The sequence below is a fragment of the Pipistrellus hanaki genome (genome assembly GCF_964339955.1).
Source record: "Pipistrellus hanaki genome assembly, chromosome: 3".
Taxonomy (NCBI): Eukaryota; Metazoa; Chordata; class Mammalia; order Chiroptera; family Vespertilionidae; genus Pipistrellus; species Pipistrellus hanaki.
In genome coordinates, this window is record NC_140505.1 from 1,147,634 (window position 1) to 1,161,327 (window position 13,694).

A 13,694-nucleotide genomic window follows, 5' to 3' on the forward strand; every position below is an offset into this window, starting at 1 on the left:
CCTCCTTAGGCATCTCCGGCTGCTCCGTCTCGGGGCGCACAGGCCTTGCCTTGCCGCCGTGAGTGCGTGACCGACCGGCAGGCGCGGGAGTCAGGGCACCCCCACATACTGACCGATCGTCCCTCTCCCTTGTCCTCCTCGGTGGCAGCCACCTGCGGCGGAAACCTGACCGGCCCGGCGGGCGTCATCCTGTCCCCCAACTACCCGCAGCCGTACCCCCCCGGGAAGGAGTGTGACTGGAGAGTGAGGGTGAACCCCGACTTTGTCATCGCCTTGATCTTCAAAAGGTACCTCTCCCGTTGAACACCTCTTGTTATTGTTGTTTTGTTTTATTTATATTTATGTATTTATTTTGTTATTCCTCACCCAAAGATATTTTTTCCATTAATTTTTAGAGAGAGTAAAAGGGAGAGAGGGAGGCAGAGAGAAAGAAACGATGATGTGAGAGAGACACCTCAATCGGCTGCCTCCTGCTCGACTCCCACGGGGGATTGAACCCACAACCCGGGCCTGTGCCCTGACCGGGAATGGACCCCTGACCTCCTGGCTCCTGGATTGATGCTCAGGCCTTGAGCCCCGCGGCCGGCATGGCCCAGCCCTTGAACCCTCATGTCAGTCCCAGGTCCCGGGTGCAGAGGGCAGTCTGTCCCTGAGGCCCGTGCTCTGACGGCCACGCTAAAGATGCTGGGTACATATGACAGCTAAGGGTGCTGGGTACATATGACAGCTAAGGGTGCTGGGTACATATGACAGCTAAGGGTGCTGGGTACATATGACAGCTAAGGGTGCTGGGTACATATGACAGCTAAGGATGCTGGGTACATATGACAGCTAAGGGTGCTGGGTACATATGACAGCTAAGGGTGCTGGGTACCTATGACAGCTAAGGGTGCTGGGTACATATGACAGCTAAGGGTGCTGGGTACCTATGACAGCTAAGGGTGCTAGGTACATATGACAGCTAAGGGTGCTGGGTACCTATGACAGCTAAGGGTGCTGGGTACATATGACAGCTAAGGATGCTGGGTACCTATGACAGCTAAGGGTGCTGGGTACATATGACAGCTAAGGGTGCTGGGTACCTATGACAGCTAAGGGTGCTGGGTACATATGACAGCTAAGGGTGCTGGGTACATATGACAGCTAAGGATGCTGGGTACATATGACAGCTAAGGGTGCTGGGTACCTATGACAGCTAAGGGTGCTGGGTACATATGACAGCTAAGGGTGCTGGGTACATATGACAGCTAAGGATGCTGGGTACCTATGACAGCTAAGGATGCTGGGTACATATGACAGCTAAGGGTGCTGGGTACATATGACAGCTAAGGGTGCTGGGTACCTATGACAGCTAAGGGTGCTGGGTACCTATGACAGCTAAGGGTGCTGGGTACCTATGACAGCTAAGGGTGCTGGGTACCTATGACAGCTAAGGGTGCTGGGTACATATGACAGCTAAGGGTGCTGGGTACATATGACAGCTAAGGGTGCTGGGTACCTATGACAGCTAAGGGTGCTGGGTACCTATGACAGCTAAGGGTGCTGGGTACCTATGACAGCTAAGGGTGCTGGGTACCTATGACAGCTAAGAGTGCTGGGTACATATGACAGCCACGTGAATACGATTGCTTCTGTGACCATCGCTGTCTGTCATCCTATTCCTGTCTTGACGTTTTGATTCCATTTCCCTTCTGGTCGTTCTAATAGTTAAGTCCCACGAAAGACAGAGCCCCCTGTGCGGGAGAGGCCGGGGGCGGGCACCCGAGGGTCTTCTCTCTCATCAGCTTCCACATGGAGCCCAGCTACGACTTCCTCCACGTGTACGAGGGCGAGGACTCCAACAGCCCGCTCATCGGCAGCTTCCAGGGCTCGCAGGCCCCTGAGCGCATCGAGAGCAGCGGCAACAGCCTCTTCCTGGCCTTCCGCAGCGACGCCTCTGTGGGCCTGTCCGGCTTCGCCATCGAGTTCAAAGGTACCGTCCTGCACCCAGTGCCCAGCGCCCAGGCCGCCGCCCCAGGCCAGCTCTGCTCCTCTCACTCCTGCAGGAAGAGGGCCCGGCCTGGCCGGACACAGGCAGGAGGCAACCAATCCATGTGTCTCCCACATCCATGTGTCTCTCTGTCTTTCCCTCTCTCTCCCATGCTCCCTAAAGGCAGTGGGAAATATCTGAGGGTGAGGGTAAGAGACAGAGAGAGAGAGAGAGAGAGGAATGGAAGGAGGGAGGGAGGAAGAAGGGAAGGATGGGAGGGGAAAGGGAGGAGGGAAGGGAGGAAGGGAAGAGTGGAATTAAGAAAGAAGCCCATAGACGCAGACAGCTGTGTGGTGGCTGCCAGCGGGAAGGGCTGGGGAGGTGGGAGGTGAAGGGTTAAGTGGTGATGGAGGGAGACCTGACTTGGGGAGTGAACACGCAATACAGTACACAGATGGCGTGTGTAGGGTTGTGCCCCTGGAACCTACATGACTGTATTAGCCAGTGTCACCCCAATACATTCAGTGCTCTTCAGGGACATGGAGGGACCGGGTCCTCCGGGAGCCAGAGCCCGCCTCTCCCCAGGGAGCTGGGTGACGGAGTGCAGAGTCCGCTGAGCTTCCGTTTTCCCAGAATCCCTGTCTGGCTCAGCACTGAGGTCTGTGGGTAATGGGAGGATAGATGTATGGAAATCAGCGCTGCCTCTTTTTAAGAATGAGTAATTTCGTAACAATCGGCAGTAAAATGTAGTTTGAAAACTGAGAAATATAACTTGATTGAAAGGGTTTTTCTACAATATTTAGTTATTAACTGAATAATTAATAACTTGATCATCTTTCCTAGTATATGTAATTATTAACTTGATAATTAATTAAAAACTTGGTCCTTAATCAATAAGTATTTTTTGAGCATTTCTCATATGCTGGGCTCTAATCTAGGCACTAAAAACAAACAAGCAAACAATCAGCCAGGCAGGTAAACACACAGGAACATTAGGGCCTGCCCTCACAGGGACACCCCCCCCACAGGGATCACCCCCCTCACGGGGTCACCCGCCCTCATGGGGTCACCCACCCTCACAGGGGTCACCCTGCCCTCGCAGGGGTCACCCCCCTCACGGGGTCACCCCATTTCTCCTGCAGAGAAGCCGCGGGAAGCCTGCTTTGACCCCGGGAACATAATGAATGGGACCAGAATCGGGACGGACTTCAAGCTGGGCTCCTCCGTGACCTTCCAGTGTGACTCCGGCTACAAGATTGTGGAGCCCGCGTCCATCACATGTGTGATCGGAGCAGACGGGAAGCCAGCCTGGGACCAGGCCCTGCCCACCTGCAGCGGTACGTGTGCGCGCGACCGGCTCCCCTCACCTCCTGCAGGTCCCCCAGCACTGCCTCTCCTGCCCCCCACCCCCAACCTCACCTCCTGCAGGTCCCCCCAGCACTGCCTCTCCTGCCCCCCACCCCCAACCTCACCTCCTGCAGGTCCCCCCAGCACTGCCTCTCCTGCCCCCCACTCCCCAACCTCACCTCTTGCAGGTCCCCCCAGCACTGCCTCTCCTGCCCCCTCTCCCCCCTCACCTCCTGCAGGTCCCCCCAGCACTGCCTGTCCTGCCCCCTCTCCCCCCTCACCTCCTGCAGGTCCCCCAGCACTGCCTCTCCTGCCCCCTCTCCCCTCACCTCCTGCAGGTCCCCCAGCACTGCCTCTCCTGCCCTCCTCCCCCCTCACCTCCTGCAGGTCCCCCAGCACTGCCTGTCCTGCCCTCCTCCCCCCTCACCTCCTGCAGGTCCCCCCAGCACTGCCTCTCCTGCCCCCTCTCCCCCCTCACCTCCTGCAGGTCCCCCCAGCACTGCCTGTCCTGCCCCCCACCCCCAACCTCACCTCCTGCAGGTCCCCCAGCACTGCCTGTCCTGCCCCCCACCCCCCTCACCTCCTGCAGGTCCCCCAGCACTGCCTGTCCTGCCCCCTCTCCCCCCTCACCTCCTGCAGGTCCCCCCAGCACTGCCTGTCCTGCCCCCTCTCCCCTCACCTCCTGCAGGTCCCCCCAGCACTGCCTCTCCTGCCCCCTCTCCCCCCTCACCTCCTGCAGGTCCCCCAGCACTGCCTCTCCTGCCCTCCTCCCCCCTCACCTCCTGCAGGTCCCCCAGCACTGCCTGTCCTGCCCTCCTCCCCCCTCACCTCCTGCAGGTCCCCCAGCACTGCCTGTCCTGCCCCCTCTCCCCCCTCACCTCCTGCAGGTCCCCCAGCACTGCCTGTCCTGCCCCCTCTCCCCCCTCACCTCCTGCAGGTCCCCCAGCACTGCCTCTCCTGCCCCCCACCCCCAACCTCACCTCCTGCAGGTCCCCCAGCACTGCCTGTCCTGCCCCCTCTCCCCCCTCACCTCCTGCAGGTCCCCCCAGCACTGCCTGTCCTGCCCCCTCTCCCCTCACCTCCTGCAGGTCCCCCCAGCACTGCCTCTCCTGCCCCCTCTCCCCCCTCACCTCCTGCAGGTCCCCCAGCACTGCCTCTCCTGCCCCCCACCCCCAACCTCACCTCCTGCAGGTCCCCCAGCACTGCCTGTCCTGCCCCCTCTCCCCCCTCACCTCCTGCAGGTCCCCCCAGCACTGCCTGTCCTGCCCTCCTCCCCCCTCACCTCCTGCAGGTCCCCCAGCACTGCCTGTCCTGCCCCCTCTCCCCCCTCACCTCCTGCAGGTCCCCCAGCACTGCCTGTCCTGCCCCCTCTCCCCCCTCACCTCCTGCAGGTCCCCCAGCACTGCCTCTCCTGCCCCCCACCCCCAACCTCACCTCCTGCAGGTCCCCCAGCACTGCCTGTCCTGCCCCCTCTCCCCCCTCACCTCCTGCAGGTCCCCCCAGCACTGCCTGTCCTGCCCCCTCTCCCCCCTCACCTCCTGCAGGTCCCCCAGCACTGCCTCTCCTGCCCCCCTCTCCCCCCTCACCTCCTGCAGGTCCCCCCAGCACTGCCTCTCCTGCCCCCTCTCCCCCCTCACCTCCTGCAGGTCCCCCCAGCACTGCCTCTCCTGCCCCCCACCCCCAACCTCACCTCCTGCAGGTCCCCCCAGCACTGCCTCTCCTGCCCTCCTCCCCCCTCACCTCCTGCAGGCCCCGCTCAGTAGCCAAGAGCCTCCCAGCACTACCCCCTTGTCTGCAGTGGAGACCACTTGCTGACAGAGCTAAGAAGGGAAATGCAGGTGACCGTCCTCCACCCTTGAATCAGTCAGGGCCTCAGCCATCCCCCCAGCACCCTGAGGGGCTGTGTCTCTCGCTCAGAGAGTTCAGCACTTTTCCTCACACTTTGTGTCTCTGATCCACACAGAGGCACCGGTGAGCAGTCTCAGTGAGCTCTCTGTCTCTGTTTCCTTCCCTTCTCTCTCCAGTTATACGTATTCAATACACATCAATGGCACATACACACATGTACCATTACAACCAATGGTCACCCCCCAATTCAGTTGTGTAGAAGTGAAATTGGTAAAATCACCGATTTGAAGGTCAGACCCACCTTTGAGAACAGACAAGCGACAGAAGCCAGAGCTTTGCCCCGTCTCCTGCGTTGCGAAGGGCCTTTGGGACATTATTCACCTCGAGTTATTAACACAGAGTCTAAAACTCCCGTTTCTCCATTTATTGTTGTTATATTTTATAGTTGAAATTTTGAAAATTACATTTTATGAAATTACTCATAGACACAGGTATAAAGGGAAACAAACATTTATTGTATGTTTAAATCTAGATTAAATATGTATAGATCACATATAAATACATATATATATGTATATGTAAAGAGTAGTATACACATATGCAATGTAGATTGATATAGGACTTCTGTGGATTTCTTAGCACTAAGTAGTGTGCGGTTTTTGTAGCAAATCATGGTTGTGAATTATGAAGGCCTATATGAGCCAGCACTGTTGATCTAGTTCATGGAGAATGCTGACCGACAGTAGAGTTAAGCTGTGTTGATGGCATCAGGAGATTTATAAAGCAGGCACATTTTAGTCCTTTCCCAGGTTTATTCATTACTGAAAATAAGGATATACACGTACACTCACACACACTCACATATTCACATAGATACACACACTAACATAGACACATACTCTCACACACACACTCAGACACACACTCACATAGACAAACACTCACATAGACACATACTCTCACACACATACAGTCACACACATAGATACACACACACACACACTCACACATACTCTCAGACACACACACTCATAAACTCACACTCACACAAAGACACCCCGACACACACACTCACATAGACACACACTAACATAGATACACATACTCTCACACACTCACAAGCTCAGATACACAAATACCCAGACACACACAGTTCTGTCTATAAGAAACGCCCACCGTCAGATTGCCCCTAGCTTTCCAGGTTTTAGTTGCTTCAGCTTTAAATCCATCTTTTTGAGAGAACCCACACACATTAGTAACTATATATGTTGCTCTTGAATTGAATCTGAGTTACTAAAGGTTGGGGGGGAAAAAAACACAAAAACTAGAAATAAAACTTTTTTCTTTGATTTTCATAGTAATATAAAAACGGGGGGAAAGCACCTGAAATACCCATGTATCTCTGAATACAGTGACTGACGGCGACCAGCCATGGCTGGTGAGAGGTTAAATAGCCCAACCGTCTGTCTGCATGGAGCCGTTATTGTATCATCTGAGCTGTTTCATGATTATTTAGCTCGTCTGAGAAAGGCTTAAATGGCATTGTCTCCCTGCGGAGTGAGCGCACTTCCATTCTAAGCTGTGAAGACGGTTCCTTTCCGGACTCCGGAGGGCGAAGGGAGGTGGGCTTTGGACGGGAACACCCTGCTCCTCCCTGGCGGGGGCCGTGCCTCCGGCCTGTCCCAGCGGCATCCTCCACGTGTGTAATTCTGGCTGCTTTCCCTTCCAGCTCCCTGCGGCGGCCAGTACACGGGGTCCGAAGGTGTGGTGCTGTCCCCCAACTACCCCCAGAACTACACGGCCGGCCAGACGTGTCTCTACTCCATAACGGTGCCCAAGGAGTTCGGTGAGAATGTCTGTACCTTAACCCCTGGGTGTTCGTTGTCCCCCTGTGTCCACCTTGTGTAACTGAGTGCACACACACACACACACAGGCATACATGTACACATGTGCACACACTCACACAGGCATACATGCACGTGTGCGCACGCACAAGTGTGCGAGCAGGTAGATTTGCCCCATTTGCCGTCGATCGCCTTATCCTTTCATTAGAGCTGTGACATCCAGCACACGCATCTCCGTTTACTGCTCACCACGCTAAGGAACGGTTTTAGCTTCGCCCGTACACATGAACCAGGTCTAGTTGCTCACTGTTTGCCAGTCGGTGCCAATCACACGTCATTGTCAGTAAGGCCGATGCTATTGCTCGGAGGACAAGGTGTGAAGCAGGGAAGTCCGCGCCAGGATCTCCGTGGACGAACTGAGTTCTTGCTACCCTCCGGCCGGGCCAGACAGATCGCCGGCACAGGGACGGCCGCCGTGTCCACACTGTGCTGCCGAACCCCGTGTCCAAGCCGCAAGGAGGTCACAGGAGCGTGGCATGAAAATGACCAGCTTTTACGAATCTCCGATCCCTTCCCGAAGGAGCAGGCTTCCACACCTGCCAGGGTCTCCATCCTGTGCTCATGGTCAAGCTCCTGACTAAGCAGGCCACGTGGTGACGCCTGGCCACCTCCTACAGGCACATTAAAGGAAGAGCAGCCTCATCAATGTCAGGCCATGCAGACAGGGTCCTCTTAAGCCTTCCATCAGTACCAAACAGTCCAGGAACCAAGCAGTGGTTCCAGCCATCGAGGAAGGGTCCTCAGCCCCGGCCTTCGGGGAGCCAGTCTCTGTGAACAGCCAGAACCCCTTTCCTTCGCTAAGCGTGTCGCACCCCTTCGTCCGCAGTCGTGTTTGGGCAGTTCGCCTACTTCCAGACGGCGCTGAGCGACGTGGCCGAGCTGTTCGACGGGACCCACCCGCAGGCCCGGCTCCTCAGCTCTCTCTCCGGCTCCCACTCCGGTAAGCCCCAGAAAACTTTTATGCAGATGGGCGTGGGACTCTTCCTAAATTCTGTGTGTGTGCGTGTGTGTGTGTGTGTGTGTGTGTGTGTGTGTGCGCGCGCACGCACACAGAAACTTATTAATCCTTGAATGTGTTTGTTTACTTAGTAAAATTTTATTTTTGATAAAAAATGCCCAGTGGACCTTTATCCCATAGATAAAGCCGTTTGCTTTTATCATTGCACTTCCTAAGATCATAAAAAGTGTGATATCCATCTCCATGGAAGTGGGAAATGTCCAAGAGAAAGGAATAACAGGTGTTTTTTAACTTCTATTCTATGTTTTGGGATCTTCTTCCTGGAGCTAAACAGTATTAACATTTTGGTCTCACTCATTTGAACCCTGAAAATACCTAGGTATAGACCCACTACACCCACACGTCTAAGAGTACATGTGTTTACCACATGTGTGCATGCACGCATCCCTGTATGTGTGCATAAAAATATGGTTGGGCTTCATGAAACACAGGATATTATTTGTATTCCGTATTTTCACTTAAGAGGACGTGTGGGTCTTCCCCATCAGACCCCGGGCAGCCACTGTCACTGGCCTTTGTTCTGAGTGGTATTCGGATGAATTTGTGGGGCAGGTGTGTTCACTGGACTGCTTGGCCCCGGCCCCCTTCTGAGGTATCGCTGTGTCCAGTGGCCCCCGATGTGGCCACCAAGGCCACAGCCTGTCGACTCCCAGTGCCCACTGTTGTTGGCCAAAGGCCCCGGGCCCGCGCCTTGAGCATTTCTATCAACGCCCAGTGGGTGCTGTTGAGAACGGCATCAGAAGGTGCACATTGAAAATACGGGCACAGTTGAAACCCCATGCCCTAACGGGCCACGCAGTGTGCTCTGAACCTGCACCCCAATCCAAAGGCAAGCATATATTTTGTGAGGTTTTTTATAAGTCCTTTCGATTTTTTAAATACCAGCCTAGGGTTCAGAGACATTTTGTTAAGTAAAACCTCAACGAGAAATCCTCAAACGTGGTTGATTCTGCGTCAGTGACTGAGTCAGTTCTGACGTTTCCCACCCGATCGGCTGCCAGGCCCTGTCCCTGAGTTTTTCCGAGTGAAAGCAGACGTGAGATCCCGATTAAAACAGCACCTCACGTGATGCACAACAGTGCGTGACCATCCTCTGGGAAGCGGTGGGTTTGGGCTGTGAGCCCGGAGTGAGGTCCAGGAGAATCCAAGGCCTGCGTGTCGCTGTCCAAGCAGGGGACCTCTTTCTAAGACGTCGCCGTCCGCACCGCAGCGAGCATTGTGTGGATCTGTGCGGTGTCTGTTCTCCGCAGGCGAAACGCTGCCCTTGGCGACGTCCAATCAGATTCTGCTCCGGTTCAGCGCGAAGAGCGGGGCGTCGGCCCGTGGCTTCCACTTCGTGTACCAAGGTAACCCTCAGCCACCCGGCCCCTCCGACCCCAGACCTCGTCTCCTGTGGAGGCACAGACAGTGCCCACTGCCATTCTCTTGTTTTTAAGACGTGGAAGGCATTCATTTATCCTGTATAATGAAAGCCTAGGTGGCATCACGCCCTCACACGATGTCATCACCAGATGGCCACACAAGATGGCTGGAAGGGGAGGGCAGTTGGGGGCAAATGGGCCAGCAGGGAAGGGCAGTTGTGGATTATCAGGCCGGCAGGGGAGGGCAGTTGGGTGCTTCCCGGCTGGCAGGGGAGGGAAGTTAAGGGCAACCAGGCCTGCAAGGGAGACAGTTGGGGATGACTAGGCTGGCAGGGGAGGCCAGTTGGGGCGATCAGGCTGGCAGGGGAGCAGTTAGGCATCAATCAGGTTGGCAGAGGAGTGGTTAGGAGGCAATCAGGCTGGCAGGCAGAACCAGTTAGGGGCAAACAGGTAGGCAACCCGACAAGTGGTTAGGAGCCAGCAGTCCCGGATTGTGAGAGGGATGTCTGACTGCCGGTTTAGGCCCAATCCTACAGGGCCTAAACTAGCAGTTGGACATCCCCCAACAGGTTTCAGATTGGAGAGGATGCAGGCTGGGCTGAGGGAACACCCCCTGTGCATGAATTTTGTGCACTGGGCCTCTAGTTTATAATAAAAATATTTTATCAAAATATTAAAATTTTTAGTTTGACACCAATCTATTTCTACTGCAAAGACAAATGTCCCTTATTCCTCTGGCCTGTGCAGGCAACAAATAGTGTTCAAATTACTTTTTCATAGCACCTCCTATTTGGCAAAAACAATTTCAACTATATTTTAGTTTATCTAATTAAGAAAAATATTCCATACAAGTTTAGATTTTAGTAACTTTTAAGGGAATACATAAAAAAAATAAATGTCATGTTTCCAAATCGTATTGCAAAAGCTAACGAAAAGGCAGTTTAACAGAACCAAATAAGAAGCCCGTGTGTCTGTCCCTCTAAATAACTACTTGGTTTTGTGTTCTGTTGCCGTTTGGATTCCCGCCTTTGTATGTTTATTCTTACACTTAGAGCTTGCCCACATGTGGAATCGACATTTTCCGCCTCACTGTCCCCTGTGTGTGAGGCTCACCTTGAGCTGGAAGCCCAGGGCCGGGTGGCTGTGCTGTGCTCGGCCGCCAAGGGGCCTGGCAGAGGCTGCGGGGAGAGCTGTGCCTCCCACAGGCACCACTCCGGGAGGTTTCCCTCAGGAGCCGGCCACCCAGCCGTGGCTCCTGCAGAAAACCGGTGACATCATCGGGTTTTCAGAGAGTTTCAGAGAAGGACAGTCCGGCCTGTCATTTATATCCTATGCCAGTGGTCGGCAAACTCCTTAGTCAACAGAGCCAAACATCAACAGGACAATTTTTCTTGAGAGCCAAATTTTTTAAACTTAAACTTCTTCTAACGCCACTTCTTCAAAATAGACTAGCCCAGGCCGTGGTATGTTGTGGAAGAGCCACACCCAAGGGGCCAAAGAGCCGCAGGTGGCTCGCCAGCCGCAGTTTGCCGACCACAGCCCTAGGGAAATCTCCCACCATGAATCCCTGCCCTGCATGTGGGCAAAAGCCCTGGGCGCACGGGAATCCAGTGAAGGAGCAGCTGCTGCCTTAGAAGCAGTCACTTAGCTCTAATCCGGCGGGAGCCAGCCGGTGGTCTGTGGGCCCTGGTGGTCCGTGAGGCCCGAAAGGTTGGTGGCTGCTGTGCCTTTTGTTAGAACGTAAACAACTCACCTGGTGTTTAAAAATGGATCTGAGCTGAAATCGGTTTGGCTCAGTGGATAGAGCATCAGCCTGCAGACTAAAGGGTCCCAGGTTCGATTCCAGTCAAGGGCATGTGCCTTGGTTGTGGGTACATCCCCAGTAGGAGGTGTGCAAGAAGCAGCTGATGGATGATTCTCTCTCATTGATGTTTCTAACTCTCTATCCCTCTCTGTAAAAAATCAATAAAATATATTTTTTTAAAATAAATAAATAAAAATGGACCTGAGGGGCAGCGGGCCAGTGTGGACAACTCACCGCTCACCACTACACATTTCCTTAAAGTAAGTTCAATATCGCCTTTTGTGAAAGCAGATTTGCAAACTGGAGTCCCCTGGTGTGGCATGCAGAGAACCTATCAGTTCAAGTGCATTTTCATCTGGAAAATTTCAGGTTCCGGGCGCCATCTGCCTGACTGCAGGCGCCTTTTGATTTTGTTAAAATAGAGATTGGGAGCTCCATCAGATCACCATATAAAACACCCAAGGCTAATGTGAGTCCGGGGCTAAAATATTCAGACGCCACGCTTCAAAGCCATCGTTCTTAAAATCAGCTCCTGTTTGAAGTAGCATATTGCCATTAAAATGAATAAACCCCAGGAACGTAGACACCAAAGACCGCAATGGGTAGAAGAATGCTTCTCCTTGTACCCAAGGGCACACACACAATGACCCCAGCATCCTCAGTATTCCCTAAAATCCCAACCTCCCCTCTGGCCTTGCTGCGTTCTTCTGTGAGTGCGTGCACCAACGGACGTGTTTGCGTCAGAGCTTCGCCTTCGTGCGATGAGCCAGGACCTTGAGCTCAGACACAGGGCTCGGGTGCGGAGGAGGTTTCCTGCACGGGAACAGCCAGGTTGAACTTTGCCTCCAAACGATCCTAGTTCTATGGAAGCCGGGAGGTCATAGGACCGTCATGTATGAAAACATCCCGGACACGGCTCCCATGTGCCACGGCAGTGCATTCCTTCCTGTTGTTAAACCATAGCGCCACACAGGCCTGTCTCACATCCTCGGCCACGGGGTCTGAGCCCGGTTAGCGACAGGCCTGTTGGGAAGTGCGAGCCGGGAGGGGCGTCGGGGAGGAGCGTCGGGGAGGACTGGGTGCAGGGAGCGTGGACACAGCCAGCCTGCGGGGGGGCGGGGGGGGGCAGGGGGGGAGATGAGCAGGGTGTCACTATCGGGGACGGTCCTGGGAGAGATCACTCTGAGCGATCCTTCATTCTTTATGTGTAGACGGTGTAAACTGTATGACTTCTCCCTTCCGACAGAAAATATTTCACCTCTGAACGGAAATGTAATTTTATCAGAATAACCGCCTGACTTTAATTCACGTAAAACTGCTGCCGCACCGAAGTCGCCCACGTGGTGTCTGTCCTGTGGAGGTTCAGTGCCCACCAGGAGGCGTGTGCCGGGCAGAGCAGCGGAGAGGGGGTCACTGTTAATGCACGTCTGTCTGCGGACACGTCTCTCCGAGGGCTGTGCTTTTTAAAACTGTGTTGTTCTTGACTTCAGAGGGGAATGGAGGGGGAGAATGAGAGAAACATCAATGATGAGAGAGAATCATGGATCGGCTGTCTCCTGCACACCCACACTGGGGATCCAGCCCCCAACCCAGGCACATGTCTTGACAGGGAATTGAACCCTGACTTCCTGGTTCATAGGTCGATGCTCCACCACTGAGCCAGGCCAGCCAGCAGAGAAGCTCAGTTTCTCAGTGATCTCATCACCACGCGCACAGTGGTTCCTTTTAATTGCCTAAAGGCCGCTGAGATGCCGGGGCCCCACGGGGTCCGCAGGGGGGCGGGCGGACAGGGACAGGCCGGGCCAGGCTGTGGACGGCGGCGTTAGCTTCTACGCCCGTGATCCTGGGCAGATGCCCTCTGGCGTCCCCCACGAGGCCACCCATGGCGCACTGTGTGCTTCGCCCCCAGCGGTCCCGCGCACCAGCGACACCCAGTGCAGCTCGGTGCCCGAGCCCCGGTACGGCCGCCGCATCGGCTCCGAGTTCTCGGCGGGCTCCATCGTGCGGTTCGAGTGCAGCCCCGGGTACCTGCTGCAGGGGTCGGCCGCCCTGCGCTGCCAGGCAGTGCCCAACGCCCTGGCCCAGTGGAACGACACCATCCCGAGCTGCGTGGGTAAGCGGGGTCCCGGGGCGGCGGGCGGGGCGGCGGAGGCCGGGCGGGGCCGCCTGCCCCCTGCAGCGGCGCTGAAGGGCTGTTTGTCTGTGCTCTGCCGGGCTCTTCGTCCACCTCCCTCCGGACGTGGCTCAGGGCAGTGCATGTTGGAAAGAACCGAGCAGCAGCAAACCCTGCAGATTATTCTTCCATGATACGACTTACAGATGAACACGAGGAAACACGTGTTCCTTCTCGATCCTTATTGAGACCCCACGGCTCCCCAGCCATGAGTAGGCAGCATACTTCACGTTGGGGGAAATCATTAGACATTGATTTGTGTAATGCCC

General features: G+C 55.1%; 1 protein-coding gene across 35 annotated transcripts in view; it reads left to right on the forward strand.

Moving 5' to 3' along the window:
• CSMD1 (CUB and Sushi multiple domains 1) overlaps positions 1–13,694 on the forward strand; it is a 574,681-nt gene that overhangs the window by 485,760 nt on the left and 75,227 nt on the right. For 34 of the 35 annotated variants that reach the window (XR_014794550.1, XR_014794551.1, XR_014794558.1 and 31 more), the window contains 7 exons: positions 149–287; positions 1,785–1,972; positions 3,112–3,306; positions 6,894–7,010; positions 7,896–8,009; positions 9,338–9,433; positions 13,162–13,365. Coding sequence is in view for 3 of the 35 variants with exons in the window: in XM_084878313.1 (XP_084734439.1) it covers positions 149–287; positions 1,785–1,972; positions 3,112–3,306; positions 6,894–7,010; positions 7,896–8,009; positions 9,338–9,433; positions 13,162–13,365 (1,053 nt within the window). In the remaining 32 variants the exon portion in view is untranslated. The remainder of the gene's footprint in view (positions 1–148; positions 288–1,784; positions 1,973–3,111; positions 3,307–6,893; positions 7,011–7,895; positions 8,010–9,337; positions 9,434–13,161; positions 13,366–13,694) is intronic. The other variant, XR_014794578.1, reaches the window with a different exon arrangement.